Raw genomic sequence first — 18,717 nt, 5'->3', positions numbered from 1 at the left:
AACACGCAACATGATTCTGACAGATTGAACACATGTCACTCCATGAAGTAAACACCGATAATTAAATAGACAAATACATCAATCATATTCACTATAGATCTTTAATTTATTCTGATAATTGAAGGCATAAATATAGTAAAGCTTCAAAAAATAACATAATGAAACATAAAATGAAATAACACCCATTGCCCATTGGATTCATCTGACCTTGAAAAGTTAATTAAGTTTGTTTCAATAATTAATCAGGTTATCACAGATCTTTTTACATACCGGTACATGAAATTTAAGAAAATTTAGCCATATAATTTAGCGCATAAAATCTAAAACCATAAAGCAATTTCTATCAGGTGACCAATATAGATAATACGACGTACATTTTTTCATAAATGTTATGATTCACTGTATATTACTCTAAATGTCAGATTGATACGTGGATCACGGTCGTGATACTCCTTGGGAACTCGATGCTGCAAGAACAATACATCTCTATTACAGATAGAACATCTTATATACGATATCGAGCTAATCGGATGTTTTAAATTATACCTGCCAATCTGCTTGAGTAGCTCCTTCCATAATGATCAAACAGCCATGAGTAACAGGAACTCTAACATGTTCCATATATGTATAGTCTCCATTCTCCGCCTACATTATGAATTATAAAATGAAATTCATTCAATGTTTTGAATTGCCGTTATGCTTTTCGAATCGTGTATACAGACCGTCGGTGGTTTCTTTCGTAGCTCAAAATTCCTAGAATCACCGAATGACAATGAAGCGATGACCGGTGCTGGTCCTAATGATTTTTCATCATCCGAATGCCAATCTATACTATCATGTCCATCTCGGTATAAATTTGCAAGCATGGAATTAAAAGTATAACCAGTTCTCTCTTCTAATTGTTGTTTGATAACTTGTAGCGCAGGTGACCACTGAAAATATGAAAATTAATTAATCCGTTTAGTCGCTTCATTTGAAATATGATTTCTAATAAACCCGATCAATTTCATCTGTCCCAAATCATCTGAATTAAGCAGTTTATAGCCTTCTGTATTTGAATAACAGAACCCGGTACATGAGTTTTAGAGATGACTTACCTCAGGATTTGGTTGTAGAGTTGTGCCCGAGTATGTATATGGAAGTTCTCCATACCATGCAGTCAACCGAGGCTCTAAGTATTTTTCACTTTGAAACCGATGACTTCGTTGTTTCCATGGAAGCTCATCGAGGAGCTGTTCAAACATCCAATCGGCTTGGTCGGATTTAAAAAAATCGGTGAATAAACGAATCCTAAAAATACTCAATAATATTGCAAACATTTAAGCGATTTTTTATTTTAAACCGGTATTTCTGAAAAGCACCATTTTCCAAATCATACCTTGATAACCCATTTGAAGTTTCACTGAGATCATAAACTCCACTTTTACTAGAATAGTTAATACAATAGAAATACTTTCAACTGAAATAGTACGGTTGCAGTGAGTGGCATTATGATTATCTTCAGCTATTTTAAGATTTACCTCAAAACTTTTTCTGGTGGCTTCATTCTTACCTACAGAATATGAATAGATCAAATCATTTTTGTCAAAACAAAAAATGATAAAGAATATGTCAATCAAATTGCAAATTACCTCTTCAGGTTCTTCGAATGTGAAATTTTTGCTCTGTGGATTATCAACTGTCTTATTTGTCCATGCTGGGCATGGCTGAGATTTTGGTTTATCCTTATCGGACCGCACATTTGTGGGAGGACACCACCCTCCTTGAACTCTTGCTCTCCTTCGCTTTTCATTATTCATTTCTAAAAAGGAAGATACCGGTACGTCACCTTTTAACCAGTATTTGCAATAAATTGAATTCATCATTTCTTTTCTCAGGGACATTAATGCCGCAATAGCTTGGGCCAAAATCAAATATTTCATACATTCTTCCAGGTATCATTCTTCCAGGTAATGAATTTTATGTGGTACTACGTCCACCCCCTTGTTATAGTGTCTAGTATCTTATTCTTCGTCTTCAACTTCTTCTTCTTCCATCGAAATGGATTATGGATGGAATATTTTTTGATTTTAGACCCCAGCTAGCTATTGTTGTTGTGACAAGCCCTGGACTATGTTCAATAAGACCCTATTTCTAACCTAACAATAAAATGGAGGAATATCAGGCTATTATCGTGTGTTCAAACCTGTGATCCTTTTGGTATTTGAAGACGTTAGGAACGTATTTCTTCGGGTCCAAGGAAAATAAAACAAAATTGTTTATGGCTCCACACGTAATGTAACAAAATGTCAGTCTGGCTTTTCGGGGGACTAGCTCCGTCCGTGATTAACAGTTCAGGTTCGAATCCCATCTATCGCCACGGCACAGAGCCCTAACATATTGGCCAGGATTTGATGAGAGTATTTCTAAAAAACTATTTCTTTTCATTTTCTGTGTCCTCTAGATATTGATAATAGAATTTAATCAGTAATATGTTGGTTGCAAAATATCCTAAGAAAAAACAAGATCGTATGACAGAATCGCCTGGCGTGCAGCAAGATGTGCGGGTTTGAAAAATAGTAAAATAGATTGGATACAGATTCCACCTATTGGATCTCGGCTCGTGGCCACTGCGACTTGCTGAGGCTTTTGATTGTATTAGGCCTGGGGTAATCATTCATGGTCGGTTTGTCAAATGATTGGAGTCTCGAAGCTAATTTCGGGGGCGAATTATTTAGATAACTAAGGTGCGCACGACCATGCAACATTTTAGAGGTACAAAATAAAACCTCTTATAAAGTAAATCAGTAAATCAATTACGTATATCATGATATTGATTCAAGGCTTTTTTCTAACCATATGATAAAACAAAATAGAGTGTTGTTGATCATAGTCGGTTATCCGAAATTTACTGTGAGAACATGAATATGCACTTATTTTAGGGTTGTTTCGTGATAAAAACAACAATGTACACACCAATTTGCCAACATGACTTATTTCTTTCGCAGGAAACTGCGATGAGGCATTAACTGCATTTTAAGGTTACCGGTACGCACGAGTATAGGATGATACAATGTATAAATTTAAGACTTAATTCGACAGATCGGGGCCTGCATCGGGCAGTCCCCCTCCTGATAATTTTTGGAAAAGTGCCCTGTTTGCATTAATGCCAAAATACTAGGCCTACAATATTGGTCACTCAATGAACCCTGCATCAATTTTCGGTGTTTTATGGATCAATATTTCCATAACTTTGTGTATTTTTGTTATTTTCCTATTGATGTAAATTGTATAAATCAGCAGTAGTGGAAATGCATCGTATATAAAAACTTCAAAATACCTTACATGTAACTTTTGTGGTTTTAAAGTTAGTACAGTTTCATAAATATCAATAGAAATAAAATTACTAGTAAAATCTTAGAAATTAAGCTAAAAGTTAATAATTTGATATGTGAAAATAAAATGATGTATTAAATCAGATTGATTACTTAATCCTACGCTTTCCAGAGTATTTGGCCAGGTTTATCTCTGGTTTTAGTGCGGGGACCATGGACTATTGAGTCCTTGGTTCGGCCATAGACTTTTTCGAGGGTTAAACCTTTTTATGAAACTGGGCCCTGGGCATTGTTTTGACCAATCACTTTCACCCAGGGATTACAATGGTATTTTATTCTACAGGGGTTTGTATCAGAGTTGTATGTAGTGTAAAAACGATAATCTGTTTATCCAGTGTCTGTTATCTTATATGCACCGAGAAAACCGACCAATTTACGTTTCATATGAGTTTCTTTAGATCTGGTATTGCCTGTAAGACACTCATTGGCAGAGGTGGTTGAAAACACAGATAGCGTCCCTAGTGATGATTTCTAAAGAGTGCATAGGTCTTCGTTTTAGTGACACCCAATTCTTACCTTTTCTTATTCTAGACCTCAGCTGTGTTTATGGTTTTGCAATTCCCTTCACAATATCTACATTGAATCTTACCCGCTTCAAAATTTCACGATTATATAATCGTATATGGGAGGGATGGAAACTGAAAACTGGGTTCGCTTGACGATAGAGCCACAGATCCTGCGAAAAAAGGGGATGGCCTTCATCAAGTGTTCCTCGTCTAGATCGCGAAACTCTTGATCGTCATGCAATAATGTTGCCCTGCACGCACGGAGAGTGACCATTCAACCGAATAGCATTCCTTAGGGAAATTACGATCTCCAGTTTCTGCAGCGGTTTAATTCAACATAGAAGTCAGGGTCTCCACAGAAATCCCCTGGTTTGTAAATAATGAACAACAACAAAAGATTTGTTTATAAATAAGAAACTTTTCAACTGTATTTACGAAGAATAAAAACAGCTGCACAACAATTCTTTCCATAACGGTAACACTTTATTATATTTCGCCCTCTATTTATATGAATTCTTTTTAGAATCTGCCGCTGATCGCCTCGGCTTCTACGAAATATGTACCAATTGAAGCTTGCATATTAGGACTAGTTACAGCATAAAGAGACAAGCTAACAAAGCCGAATTATTAATAGTTTCAACGGTTTATAACTTTTGTGACCATAGATCATAATTCAATACTTCACACGCTAAGTGAGCTACTTACTCGGAGGTAGTACATCATACGTTTATGCCCGCAAGATTTTATGACGTATTATCTTTTAAACAAACTACGATAGATATATTTACATAATACAAATATATATATATATATATATATATATATATATATATATATATATATATATATATATATATATATATATATATATATATATATATATATATATATATATATATATATATATATATATATATATATATATATATATATATATATATATATATATATTGATATTGATATTCTACAGGAAAGGTTGTGGACGGACATGATTTACGGTAATAAAAACATTTCTAGTTTCTGTGTGGTATCAAATGAAAAAAATTAATATAAATCATAGGGATGGATGCAGCAGATTGGTTTCTAAAGGCTGGATGCTGAAACGTTGTAGAATGAAGCTCACTACAAATCACTGAAAATTGTGCTACATTAATCAGTGATATCTCATCATTCCAAATCAGCAGTCATGCTGAACTTCCCTATCTAGATTACACACTTTGAAGTGGAATGTTTTACAGTGCATGATGGCCTGTCATCAACCACATTTAAGTTCCAGTTCCACAGTTCATCTAAGAGTTTTGACATCTAAAACTTATATCCATAATAGTCTACATATCTAAAAGCTTGAGCCTGTTTAATAGCTCTAGCGAGGGCCTGTGACTTGCGCGATCGACGCGATGCTAAAGAATGTATTCGAGCTTTTTGTCGCGATGACTGGATTTCTTTCTGCTTGTCGGAATTTTTCTTTTTGAGCCACCTAAATTCAATAAAGCAGACAAACAATTGTTACGGCACATTCATTTTGAATATCAGCAAAGAATTCTAAAACGATAAGAGCAAGGAATTAATACCAAGATTAATAGAATTTCAATGAAACAATGCTTACTGTTTGAAAGCTTTGTCACACTCCTGTCGTTCTCTGATGAAATACATCGACTGTATTTCTCTTTGGCGTTGACGTTCTAGTTCATGTTCCTGTTTCTGCTTTCGTTTTTTCTCTTTCAGCCATTCATCATACGCTAGCCGGGCATCTTCTTCTTTCTGAAAATTGACAAAATGTGTCACATCTATCAGTGCTCGACAATTATAGCAATTATTTTGTATTAGGCATTTAGTACTAAATCACAACACAATACAAGGATTTTCTAAATTCATTAGAAAAGGTGCAATTTGATACAGAATTATGTGCACAGTGTACATACAATTAGAGTGTTTTTAGAAATATACAAAAGTGGGGTCAGAAGACAACGTGCATAGACACATATTTTACCGCATTACATGATCCTCCCAGCAGGATCTTCATAATTGAATTATTTGCCATAGATCAATAATTAAGAATAGCTATAGAATGTTAAATTCATGCATAGTCTCACTGGTAATACACATAAAGCAGTCACTTCTAATCTAAATGCTTAGTTCTTATAAGAATTTGCAAATCTATTCATGCAAGAATGTAAGAGATTAAATCGTCATACAGTCGTGGATATAACTTACATTTATATTAGTTCTGAATTAAATTCGATATTTGAAACCCCTAATTAATAAATCCATGACTGATAACAGGATTGAATCTAGACTGATTAAGAGGAAAACTACATTAAGTTCTCAATCAATTAATGAACAATTGGAATATCAATTTGTTTATCTTACATGGAAATGATCATCTTCAAAGCTATCACCATCAGATGCGGACTTGAATTAAAAATATCATTTCTCTAATTTACTTCAAACAATGAATCACGATTACACCAGATATTCCTACTGACATGGAACACAAGGAATCCTTAATGAATTCAAATGAAAAAGGTTCCAAATCTACGAAACAGGACTCACCAAAAATAAGTAAAGTAGTGAATTATTTTGTTATTGTAAATCCTATACACAAAACATGCATAGTGTCAAATGAAGTCAAAACGGTTAGTAGTTATTCTTCTTGGTACAAGTACAGCAGTAAAACTCACCTTTTCCGGTTCGTCATTTTGCTCATGTTCATCTTGTTTCTTTGAAATATCTGCTTCTTTGCGCTTATTATCTAACCAGGCTTGAAAAGCCGCTTCATTTTCTTCGCGTTTCTCACGTTCTTCTTCCATTTTCTGTTCTTGTTCTTTCTTCTTGCGTTCGATGAGAAGCTTCTCCTTCTGTTTTTTCAGATCTTTCTGTTGTTGGCTCAAACCGTACGGAGATCGATAATTCTCGGCATAAGATTCTCGTTCCGACCTCGAGCTGGCATTCGCCGACTGAGCGCGGACTGGCGTCCGAGTAACTGTACGACGAGAATAACCAGTCGCTGTTGCTGGACGTGGATTTGAAGGCGGTTCGGGAACCATTGAAGAATGACTGGCGTCTTCTTGATTTTCCCCCTTTTGAAGTTCAAGCTCTGGACTTAATCCAAACCCGTCACCATTCGCTTCGACTTGATCAGCTCTGACAAGTTCGAATTTTCCAGCTTTTTCAATTAAGACTTTTTTGTTCTCGTCAGGTTTAGTCGGGGTGTCATCCGACTTCGAATCATCGGTTTTATTTTCATTGTCATTAATACTTAAATTCTGAACTTGAATATCCTCAGGTTTTTCAGCTTCATTAGATTTGATGTTATTATCGGAGTGAGAGTCCGGTGAATCATTGTCAGTTTTATCCCCACTTCCCCCTTCATCCTCAACGTCGCTATATTCCGGGGGAGGAACGACTAAATCAACTAAATCATCCTTAAACACAACTTTGAATTCTCGATCCTCCGGTGGAGCTGGAGCATTTGCCAGTTCAGCATTCAGTTGGATGAGTCTCTCGCGTACATCATACTCTGGAGGAGGGTCATCATCTATTAAATACAAAACAAAATTTCAAATCAACTACCGCTACATAGTTATGAATGATATTTACAATCTGGTTGTGGCGATTTAAGAAACAACTGCATGCCGTTTTCTGCCAAAAACCTAAAAAACATAGGCAATCCTTCTCCAGTTCCATTCTGACTAGGCTAACCAAATCAGTAATCATACAGGTTGAATAAAAAATTCAATTCAAATGACAGATTGTTTGATTTTGGTATCCGCGGTGAAGGTATGCTGTAGAATACTATTCAGAATACAAGTTAAGTATCGATACAACAAATATATCCAATAAAAAGTATTATGCATAAGACACCTGCTTAGTCTTAAACTGGCGTGTCAACTACTTTTATAAACAGTTGCTTACAGGGGTAATCCATTTCTTGTTTCATTTTGTCCAATTCAATCATAGCCTGACGTTGATCATCGGTCAACATGTATTCATCATCGTCGTGATTGATATCTGAATCACTGTCATGATTGAACTTTGACTCTTCTGCTTCTTTCTGGCCTTTTTCAGCCTGTTCCTCGTGATTGCTGATGACATGACCACTTGGATGAGTATCGATAACCTCGCTACTGACAACTGCTGATTCATGCTGTAATGTAGAGGACCACCATAATACATTCACTAATAAAGCACTTAAATTAATCAAAATCAAGATTTAATTATCGATTTCACATGAAGTTTATTTTCAATTACTTTTCACCTACCGTTTGTTGTTTGACAATGTTTTCATCATCTTGCTGAAGAAGCCATTCTAATTCTTTCTGGATTTCATCGTCGCTTATTTGTTTTTCAACAGTCGCCTGATCATGCTGCGGATAACCAACAGTCTCTAATTCCATCTTTATTTTGATTAGGCTATACCTTTAAATTCTACAAGAGGAAGTTTATTTACTTAAAGCTTTACCGAAAATGGATCGGCAGTCTGAGTCAGTCAGTTTCTTTTTCATTTTAAAGTTACTTCAAAATGTTTACTCACAATCTCTATTGTAGTATTATTATGAATCTTTTCTGGGGGTCTAACTCATGGTTAATGAAGATACCTTTGTTTCAAGACTTAGCAAAGCTGCATGGTTTATCGGACAGCGACAAGAAAGTGGTTTTAATCGCAAAACAAAAATGTCCTTCGGAAGAACTGTCAGATCGTTGTTTACTTCCTGCTTCCTTGGTGAGGGTACACACTAATTTTCGGTCACTTGTTAGGAGCCGTCCGCTATAGTGTTGGAGCAGTCCTATGAGGTCTCCGCAGTCCGCCGGCGCCGGGCCCGACACGCAATTTCAGAGTTTCAAAAGGCAAATTCAGCCATTTCACTTAGAAAATTGATATTAATCAAGATTAGGATTTAAGCATTGTAGTCACGTAGATTTATTTTTTGTTTTCAACAAAACTTTATACCGTAGGTTTAAGGCTAACCGTATTGGACAATAACTGCACGGCACTAACCACGAGCCAGTCAAGCCAACAAAACCAAATCAGGGTCATTTCGATTATGGGCGAACGAAAAAAAATCCATTGAAATTCAAGAAAGATAACAGTGAAAAATGAATTTATAGAATTTATTATTTTTTTTCGGATTATATCAACCAATATGAATCTTCACGATCAAAACTGGGAACACATTTTCAATTATTTATGCAAGAGCATCTCTAGGTTCAACCGCCGAATCTATCGCTTAAAAAGCATAATCCGTATATTGCACGAGACTATTTTCTCGGAGTCATATATCCTATGGAATAAGTTGGAGGATTCGACTTGATAAACTTGGCATTATGCACAGAAACAAGAGGAACTTCGATTGTTTTGAAAGCTGATCTATCTTTACCAAAAGATGGAGTCGCACTTTTTGCTTGGCGTTGACTTATTTCTTCATCGTTTCGTGGTGGAATATAGTCAAACGATGTATGCGCCCTTTCCCCGCCAACCGCGGCTTCCGTTTGAACTCTATCCTCGTCGAAAGATTTTGAATTTAGTGGTACTTCAGCAATCGGCACTGGCGAACAAGTTCTTGTGTTCGGGGGACATTTTTCACCATCGGTCTTCGACGCTTGAAAATAAATTTTACAAATCGGACATTCTACGTTAGTATGTGAGGGGACGATAATTTGGTCGAAAGAAGTCCGATTATTTTGAGTATATCGCAATTTTACTGTTTTGGACACCGATTCACACAAATCACCATTTGCGACGTCTTTACATCGTACATCAGATTTTGGACATATCGCAGAATTGTTTTTATTTCCCCGTCTTAAATCCAGCACATCGTCAATACTGGGCCACTGAGGCCTGGTTTTCGAATATAGCGAAGCAGATGGTTGCTGAATCCTACTTGGTGCGTTGTAACTGCGCCGAGACCTGCGTGCGTGCATTTCTTCTAGTACTTCCCTCAAAGCTGTCGTATCGTTCGTCTGTTGTCTAGAGCTATTAGAATGTAATTTTGGAAAAATGCTCATTCGTCGTCCCATTAAATCATTTTTCAGTATGTCTACGTCTTGTACCTGTTTCGGTTGAAATTTCTTGTTCACTTGTTGCGCATTACTCGAATGATTTATGCCATGTTGCCCTATTACTGCCCTGACTGTACTGTCGCAGCTATCTACAGTGTTTGATGTCGTTTGATTATATACGTCAGAAGTTTTAGATAACGCAGTTGACATATTCGCGTTGTCTTTAATCGATTTCAAATCAAATGATATTCCATTATTTGTTCCAACCGCTAGACCATTAGTGTTGTTCTCTGCTGTGTTAACTTTGTCAACGGAGTCACCAATGGCATTTGACTCGATTTTGTCTAGCGGTTCTGTATGAACGAATTTTATAGTTTTTTTCCTGTCTGTAATCATATCTTTAATCGCCTGACGGGTTTCTTCAACTGTTCTTTCGTCATTTTTATCGCCAATGAATGTTCTCATTTTCAGACGACACAAAGGAAGATTGACAGTACGATCGTTGTAGAGCTTTGTCGCACTTTTTCCGATTGAATTCTTTTTTGGTGCGCGCGAATTCGCCACTTTGTATTGGCCAGCAAAAGACTGAGGCTTTCGGCATCCGCCGAGTCCTCTCCTAGGCGTAGATAATCTCTGTGGCGCTTGTATGTACCTGTTATCCGATGCAGCCATTGTCAATTTCGTCCGACGCAACAACCCTAAAGTTTGTAGCAAATATTCGTTTTCTTCTGCAAGATTAAATCCAGACGGAAAAGGCGAATTGTGACTGTTTCGAGCCATTTTGCTCCTTGCATAAAGAAGATTGTATATCCATCCTCAAACTGTATATCTAATGTTTTTCGCACATTACAAAGCGATGTGTTACAAATAACATTCCGCTTGTGGCCAGAGAGCTGAAATGCGGATCGCTATTACTAGTCAAACGTATACTTCTCTTTACCTCTTATTTCAATTAAATTACACGCACTTCAACTTGATTGTTCGTAACTAAACAGAAACTATTATCAAATGAAATTGAAGTACAATCAAAACAGCGTGCGCTTTTCTGATTTCAAATTCTGATTATGCGGTTAATGCGACAGATTCAATGGCGCGTCTCAGTTCTTAATTAGAATAGAATGAAACTCGACCCGAGAGCAAATACACCAGGAGCAATCCAACCATTATAGGACGTCCATTAAACAAATTGTAAAAATTTCGACATCTTAAAACGGATTTTGTTAATTCTAAACGTAAAAGTAGCACGTTTTATTTGATATATAAAGCCCCGTTTGGTGACTAATACAATTTATTAAATTGCAATAACGGTGCGGGTTGCGGGTTATGATTTAAAAATCAGGTGACAAGAAAAAAACAAAATTCAAACGAAAAGTATGTTGTATTTCGACTCTTCGAACACGAATAAGATTTTGAAATTTAACATCCAATTTCGTCTTGGCCGTCGACGCATTGTTTCACACCATCGCATCGCTTAACGCACAGCCTTTTAACGACATCGAGTTGGTCGCTTTCACAATAAACACCTCCGTTTTTGGCACATACGTTTACTAAAGAGAAGGTTTAAACTTTATACTCATTTCCTGAAACAAGTTCATGTCCCATAATCAAATTAGCAAACAGATTTTTTACTCACATCCGCAATCGGATTCGTCCAGACCATCTGCACAATCTAAAACGGCGTTACATCTGATCTCAAGAGTTTTACAAATTTGTCCGCTACCATCGTAAGCTGTGCACGTGCTGCATTTAGCTTCTGCCTGACCAAAAATTAGCACGAGACAAACGACCAAAAACGCGGTGACCCGACAGAACATGCTGGATATTTCGTTAAAAAAAACGGTGTGTAGAGAAGTTCAGTTGAAATATATCCACTAAACCGAGTGCCACTGTCAACATTTGCGTTGTGAAGATTATTCAAAAAGATAAGATAAATGTGCGATCCATCGTGCGAATTTAAACACCAATTGACAGCGCGACTTGCGTTTGCTCTCTATGGAGTTAAAAAGGTCTTCATACACAGTGCGTTTATTTATTACGAAAATACAGGAGCGGATTTAGGGGAGGTGCTCCAGACCCCTGCCTTCCCACTGAGGTTGCCTTATTCGTCAAGACAAAAGATCGTTAAAATCTGACATTGACAAATCATAAATTCTCGGAAACATTTCTTCAGAAATATCTAACATCGCAACTGGTCTATGGCATGGCTGATCATGCCTTTTCTACTGTACCCTGGCCTTCCAATTTTCCTAGATCCACCCCTGAGATACATAATAATTTGTAGATATTTGGATCGAAAGACAACAATAGTGGTTTTCGATTAATGAAAATTTATTTTCCAAATAAAACTTTAAATTTTGTAGCGTCCAAACTGCGAACAGGCTGCATACCAAGCAACACAGTATATTCTATCTGATGATACAGAATATAAATGAGTAAATGCTAACGATATCAAAAAGTATAATACTAGGTTTAGGATAAGCTTAATCTTACGAAAACGATTGATATGATCAACATGAAATTGGTAATTATGTCGAAAGAGGTTGCAGAAGAACTGAGTGAATTTGAAGGTTGTTGCCTCTGCGCGGCACTAAGAGGTGCGTATCGGGTGTCCATATCTTGTAGATTAGTTCTATATTCCAAATATCGGCCTTCAAGCACAGATCTAAAAAATAACAGATATTTTCTTTTTTAGTTATCAAGTTATAATATTTTGGAAATCTGGTATCATTTCCATTTTATTCGAAGCACAATCTTGAGATCTATGAACTTGAAAATAATGTTCAATCTGTGTATTGCCGTTTGTTGAATATTATCATACGTACCTTATTCCATAGAGCATATGTTTGAGACCCATAAACAAATTGTGCATGAAGTAAACAGTGGCATCCCGTGTGATATCCGATAATATTTGATCAGTCAACTTTTCCCTTGCTTTCAACCCAGTCAAAGTGTAAATCTGTGAACAGGAATAAATAAGATTCGATTTCGCCTTCACTGTTAAAAATTGAAAATTTATAAGTTTTATAATGCAAAATCTACTCTTTTAAGACAATGCACGCTGGTCATGCCCAAATTCGTGAAACACGACGGCCCAGAAACTTACGATGTTGTCATCCCTAGAATACATGATGATAACATCTTCATCACATCGATCAAATGCGTAATTGTACTTTTCGAGATTTCTAACAAATTTTCGTCCGTTTTCGACCTGCTGTGCCATACCTTGTTGCCTGTGTATGAAACCGCATAATTAACGAATAGTTTCCCGAGGCCGGGCCATACGAACAGTATACTCAGCTGTTTTTTTTACCTGGAATCTGTGGTCAATTTGTTCACTAAAGCGATAGAGATGACATACCCTCTGCCATCCCGATAACAAATATCTCGACTACAAGGACACAGTGTATCTCTTTGGATATCAGCAATCAACGAGTCCAATTCATTCGCTTGCAAAAAACAGAGCCATCAATTATTTCCAAAGATCTCTTCATTTATGTCAATTTGGTGTACGGTAGCAAAAGAATTTTATTTTAATATGTTGAGATTTTATCATTCAATTGTTCAGGTACAACAACATCAAAAGGGGATGATCACACGGTTACCTTCTTCAAATTTCAAAAGATTGTTTGGATCACAGATCCACGAGCGACGAACTCTTCTTCCGCATTTAGTAATGTTCACCTGAGGATTCGGGTAGTCCAACACATGCCAAGACCTTTCTACCGGAGTCACTTGAGCCAACGGTCTCGGTCGAGATTCCAACGGGAAAACGTCGTTGATGAAGAATATAAGACTAACAGCAAATAACGACGCTCGACACGCCATTCTAACAAACTTTTGAGATAAAAAAACAACATTTATGTAAAAATTTTACCGATATCTTCCTTGAAAGCCATCAGATTGGGTGCGAGATCATTACAAACTTAAAGCAAGTGACCCATGGCATGATTTATAATTTTGTCGCTTTTTACCTTTTGTTAGATATATTCCAACAACTATTCGCAGAGTCAAGTAGGTGAGTTTCCAGTATTATCCTGCTGGTATATACTGTTCTTCTACTAGTATTAGCAGCATAGCAGTATAGACGAGAGATAATTGTGTGCGTAACCAGGTTATTTATATATATAGTGTAAAAATCATGTATGAAGTTATATACTTCGAGTAATGCGGCGAAAAGCAACCTACGTCATAACAAAACATTTTTCAAACCACCAACAGAAATAACTGTGGTAGATAAGCTTTTTGGTCTCTGGAGACGTAATTTTCATAGTTTAGGGATGAATGTTATTTCCGAGAATACAAGTACATGAAAATCGGCAAATCTTGATCCTCGTATTGTAACCACCAATTCAGTTGTTTTTAAAATATTCCACCGGATTAAAAATTGTGATGTGTTCTAATTCCTCCTCACCAACGGCCGACAGATATCCTTAATCACAGTAATAGAATAAACTGAATCGTCAAAATATTATATACATATTTATTTCAATCAAATAAAAATAATTTTTCACAATAGTAAATATCTAAAATACTGTTTTTAGTATTAGTGGGTATGAAGCATCCAAATTCACAATTCGTTTAGGAATAGGACACAATTATTCTTAAAAACCCCAGATTTGTCTTATAAAATAAATAAAACCATAAGTAAGTACAATGCCCTTCATGAATCTGGGAACATTTTCAGGGGCATTGACATAATCAAAACTACAATATCGATCAATCCTTGATATCTGCAGATCGGAGGAGCAGCACACGCTTTTCATTTGCTTCTTTTCATTGCATGTACATGATTTTTCATTTCAAAATTATCCCTCTTGCATGCCCGAAGATTAACAAGGTTATTCATATATGTATTGAAATGTTAAGAGGGTAATGACATTTTCAACATTCAGATTGTGTTATAGTTAACACAGAATCTCTCAACTCAATTAGAATGATACCAGATTTTGGTCACGTGGATGGATTCCATGAACTGGTATAAATACCGCTATAAAAATCTGCCATGTGCAGTAAGCTAAAAGTGTCAGAAGTGCATAGTACGCTGAAATATCCTTACAGGTGGTGAGAGCATTAAAACGTTCCAGTTAAATAAATAACCTATTTTTTACACACTAAGTCCGTATATCTTCCATTTCCGTAATGCTATCTACATTGTCCGTGGATGTCATACTTAAAGCCACTTTATTCTGTGCGAGCCACAGTTCCGAATATTTGCTGTGTTCGTTCGAAAGAAGTTGATAATGGTTTCCTCTCTCGATGATCGCTCCCTTGTCGAGTACTAAAATCTCATCGGCGTCGACTACGGTTGACAACCTATGAGCGATCACAACAGTTGTACGGTTCTCCGTCACATTATTCAAAGCACCGAGAATATTCTGAAAGAAATAATAGATCCACTTTTCATCTACTACAACGCTCCATAATCTAGGATGTTCGAACATTTTACCGCGCATACAGGTAATTCATTTGTTTCCATATACCCTGGTTATTCTGTTTTCAAAAAGACAACTATTTTGATACCATGTACATACCTGTTCAGTAATTGAATCCAGTGAAGACGTAGCTTCATCGTAGATCAATATACACGGATCTTTCAGCATGGCACGGGCGATTGCAATACGCTGTTTCTCGCCTCCAGACAATTTGAGTCCCCGTTCACCCACCTGTCAATAGAAAATTGTCATACATTTTGTACAGTAAACCATGCTTTGCTCTGAATTCAATAGACAAGTGCGCATATGAGTAAACCATAATCTGAATTAAGCTCTCAATACCTCAAATTAGGAGAAATCATAGGTGCATTCATTTGGAATGAATGCTCGGATTCTTTTCTCACCTGGGTTTCATATTTATTTGGCATCCGAGTTATCGAGTCATGAACATCTGCAAGTTTAGCCGCTTTATAGACATCTTCAGCAGTGCAATTGATATCACCATATTTGATGTTGTAGAAAATCGTATTGTGAAACAACACGGAATCCTGCAAATATACCGATATATGAAAGCAACATTATTTTCTAAACAACCCAATTATTTGGTTAAGATATTCCTCGCCTGATAACAATGGTCATACCCAGTAAGGATATGTTATAGAATTATGCAGTGATATAATGCATGTACATACCTGAGGTACGACACCAATAGCATTCCGTAAACTAGAAACAGTTACATCTTTTATATCGTGGCCATTGATCAACACACGACCTTCAGATGGGTCATAGAAACGATACAACAGACGAACTATAGTTGACTTTCTGAAAGAATACGCAAAATTCATATACATACACACAAAATAAACTTATAAGGTGTTGACAATTTTATGAAGATGACGATAAAGATGACATTGTTAACCAATTCATGGAGTTACTTACCCTGAACCACTGCCACCGACCAACGCAACCTTTTTGCCAGTAGGGACAGTGAACGATAATCCATTGAAAACATGTTGGCCATTCGTATACGAGAATTTGACATTGTCAAAGGTTATAGCAGAATGCTCACGTGTTACCGTCAGATCCTGAGCTCCATGTATTTGCTACAAGTAACAAAAAATAACAGTAATTAGTTCAATTACCTGGAGTTTATGCGGGGAGGTATGGGACCTTGGTAGGTTGTGGTAAAAACTAATTTTACAATTAGAAGCCTGTCAGCTTAATAATTCCAATGCTTATATTTTCAGACTTTTGTGAAATACCTGAATATCTGATTTCAGATGTAGCAAACTAAACATGGTATGCATATCGATCAAGGATTGTCGAACTTCTCGATAAACTGACCCGAGAAAGTTGAGCGGCAATGAAAGCTGGAATAACAATCCATTCACCATAACTAGATCACCAACAGTAAGAGTTCCTGTAATAAAGCAATTAAAAGATTTTGCTACATGTAATACCAAAACTTATCATCAAGCATATACATATGATTTCTACTTACCATCTATGATACCCTGACTGGCTAGATACATTATTGCAGTTAAACCGGCGCTAAATATTGCATTCTGTCCCCAGTTCAAAAGTGCAAGACTTGTGTTTGTCTTCAGTGATGCTTGTTCATATGTTGCCAAAACTTTATCATATCTTTCAGCTTCATATTGTTCATTGTTGAAGTACTGTATCAACAAATAGACGCATTTACATAGAAACTCTTGAACTGTTACTCAAACACAAGAAATTAGATAATCGAATCTATCCTCCATAAATCTACCTTTACAGTTTCATAATTGATAAGAGAATCAATAGCTTGAGAACCGGCTTCAGTATCAGCTTTATTCATCTGTACACGGAATTTAGTTCTAGGAAAAATGTACAAATGTAGATACATCCAGCAAATGACCTGGACAAGATTCAGAAGCATTTGATGGAAATGATTGTAGAAAAGTACAGATGTAATTTACCTCCATGCTGTAATGCCTAGTGTAAAAGCAGCATATGTTGAAATACAACCTAACGTTACCAACGCGAATTGTCCACCACATTTATAGTACTAAAATAAACCCAGAAGTGATGAAAATGGTCATGTTGAATTCATTTTAATGGAGACTATAATTAATGTCAACGTGAACTTACCAGTAAACTGCTAACTAGTGCCACTTCAAATATTGTAGGACCAACATTAAACACCAAAGCGCTCATTACAAAATTGATACCCCTGAATAAATACAAATAAATATCAGAAATCCGGGGATTTCATCACTTTTAACATGTAGGATTAACAAATTACCTGGTGCCCCGGTCGATAGCCTTAGAAAGAGCTCCAGTTTGTCTGGAAAGATGAAATTTCAAATCCAAATTGTGTAGATGAAGGAAGACATTGCGAGCGACAGTTCGAATTGAATTATGAGCTACTTTGGCAAACACCGCGTTTCTCAATTCATTGAATAATGAAGCACCGGCTCTTGCCATACCATCTGTAATTAGAAATTGCTATAAAAATTTGAAGAGAGAAAATATGGACTAGAGGATTATCATACTTACATCCGACTATGATAGCTGTAGCCATTGTAATAACCGTACCCTGTGCTGTAGCCAGGTTCAGAATATTGTCAGAATTATTCAGATAATCAACGATATGCTTAAACAGGAATGGAACTTGAATGATCAAAACCTGAAATCAAGACGACTACAGATATAAGCATGACAGTAAATTATCAAAATCAGCCAATATTTCAGTGAATTAGTAGATGCACCTTAGATCCTATAAGTAAACCAAACGCAGCTACAACTCTAGCTCGAATTCCCGGCTTATCTCTAGGCCAAACATAGGCTAACATGTTTTTGATGATCTCCCATCCTGTCACTTCTTTTTGAGGAACGCTTATGGCATTCGGGCTGAGAGTACTCGCTCCAGGGTGAAAACAAGTTCGTTTGACGGTATTAGTAACCGATTTCTGGGGCAAGATGTTAGGTTTTTGACTGGTCTTCTTAGTGAACGCATTTTCTCCAGCAAGTCGTCGATGATTTTTGTAAATTTTGGACACAGGCTGATTGAACTAAAATCAAGAACTTGAGAATTACCATTTATCAAACACAATCATTTGATCGTTCATCTGATCTAATAAAATATTGACTATGGATAATTGAACTCGATGAAGCTAATTAGTATAGCGTTTTACCGTCGGTTTCCTCGTTGCTTGAACATTTTTAACAAATACATTTTGATTATTTGAAAGTGAAGAATGTGCTCGTATTTTCAATACTCGGCAAGGAGCACATTTCTGAAAGATTTGGGATATTTTTGGTGATGAAACGGAGAGCAATCGACAAGCCATCGTCGATGTTTAGGCCCCAATGTTTACCGGTACGTGCTGCCCTCTATAAATACTCATATCAATACGCCAA

At 36.5% G+C, this 18,717-nt stretch overlaps 4 protein-coding genes across 7 annotated transcripts; all 4 read right to left on the bottom strand.

Moving 5' to 3' along the window:
* Positions 1–115: 115 nt before the first annotated feature.
* Positions 116–2,271, bottom strand: LOC141913168 (alpha-ketoglutarate-dependent dioxygenase alkB homolog 3-like). 4 transcript variants are annotated; one of them, XM_074804636.1, is made up of 8 exons: positions 2,186–2,271; positions 1,632–1,801; positions 1,521–1,552; positions 1,379–1,426; positions 1,098–1,290; positions 723–932; positions 547–645; positions 116–467 (listed from the first exon to the last, which is right to left on the bottom strand). In XM_074804636.1, exons 2-8 carry the CDS (start codon positions 1,797–1,799, stop codon positions 390–392), a joined length of 828 nt encoding a protein of 275 aa, XP_074660737.1. In that variant the 5' UTR covers positions 1,800–1,801; positions 2,186–2,271; the 3' UTR covers positions 116–389. The 4 variants fall into 4 exon arrangements, with proteins under 4 accessions (XP_074660737.1, XP_074660744.1, XP_074660751.1 ...); XM_074804643.1 differs by having other exon boundaries at positions 2,139–2,199; XM_074804650.1 differs by lacking the exon at positions 1,521–1,552.
* Positions 2,272–4,845: 2,574 nt separating this feature from the next.
* On the bottom strand, positions 4,846–18,655 carry LOC141904854 (iron-sulfur clusters transporter ABCB7, mitochondrial-like). The gene is made up of 19 exons (XM_074793495.1): positions 18,492–18,655; positions 18,066–18,368; positions 17,854–17,983; positions 17,600–17,786; positions 17,446–17,527; positions 17,274–17,362; positions 17,084–17,171; positions 16,814–16,988; positions 16,575–16,732; positions 16,252–16,415; positions 16,005–16,134; positions 15,717–15,860; positions 15,412–15,543; positions 15,031–15,255; positions 7,796–7,919; positions 6,562–7,418; positions 6,251–6,292; positions 5,487–5,641; positions 4,846–5,357 (listed from the first exon to the last, which is right to left on the bottom strand). Exons 1-19 carry the CDS (start codon positions 18,645–18,647, stop codon positions 5,186–5,188), a joined length of 3,513 nt encoding a protein of 1,170 aa, XP_074649596.1. The 5' UTR covers positions 18,648–18,655; the 3' UTR covers positions 4,846–5,185.
* LOC141915197 (uncharacterized) lies at positions 11,193–11,789 on the bottom strand. The gene is made up of 2 exons (XM_074806642.1): positions 11,514–11,789; positions 11,193–11,427 (listed from the first exon to the last, which is right to left on the bottom strand). Exons 1-2 carry the CDS (start codon positions 11,692–11,694, stop codon positions 11,297–11,299), a joined length of 312 nt encoding a protein of 103 aa, XP_074662743.1. The 5' UTR covers positions 11,695–11,789; the 3' UTR covers positions 11,193–11,296.
* LOC141914894 (uncharacterized) lies at positions 12,220–13,977 on the bottom strand. The gene is made up of 6 exons (XM_074806233.1): positions 13,852–13,977; positions 13,483–13,714; positions 13,191–13,326; positions 12,984–13,110; positions 12,703–12,836; positions 12,220–12,542 (listed from the first exon to the last, which is right to left on the bottom strand). Exons 2-6 carry the CDS (start codon positions 13,703–13,705, stop codon positions 12,350–12,352), a joined length of 813 nt encoding a protein of 270 aa, XP_074662334.1. The 5' UTR covers positions 13,706–13,714; positions 13,852–13,977; the 3' UTR covers positions 12,220–12,349.
* Positions 18,656–18,717: the final 62 nt, after the last annotated feature.

This window comes from Tubulanus polymorphus, chromosome 1 (genome assembly GCF_964204645.1).
Source record: "Tubulanus polymorphus chromosome 1, tnTubPoly1.2, whole genome shotgun sequence".
Lineage (NCBI taxonomy): Eukaryota > Metazoa > Nemertea > Palaeonemertea > Tubulaniformes > Tubulanidae > Tubulanus > Tubulanus polymorphus.
This window is presented reverse-complemented; position numbering and strand designations above follow the sequence as displayed.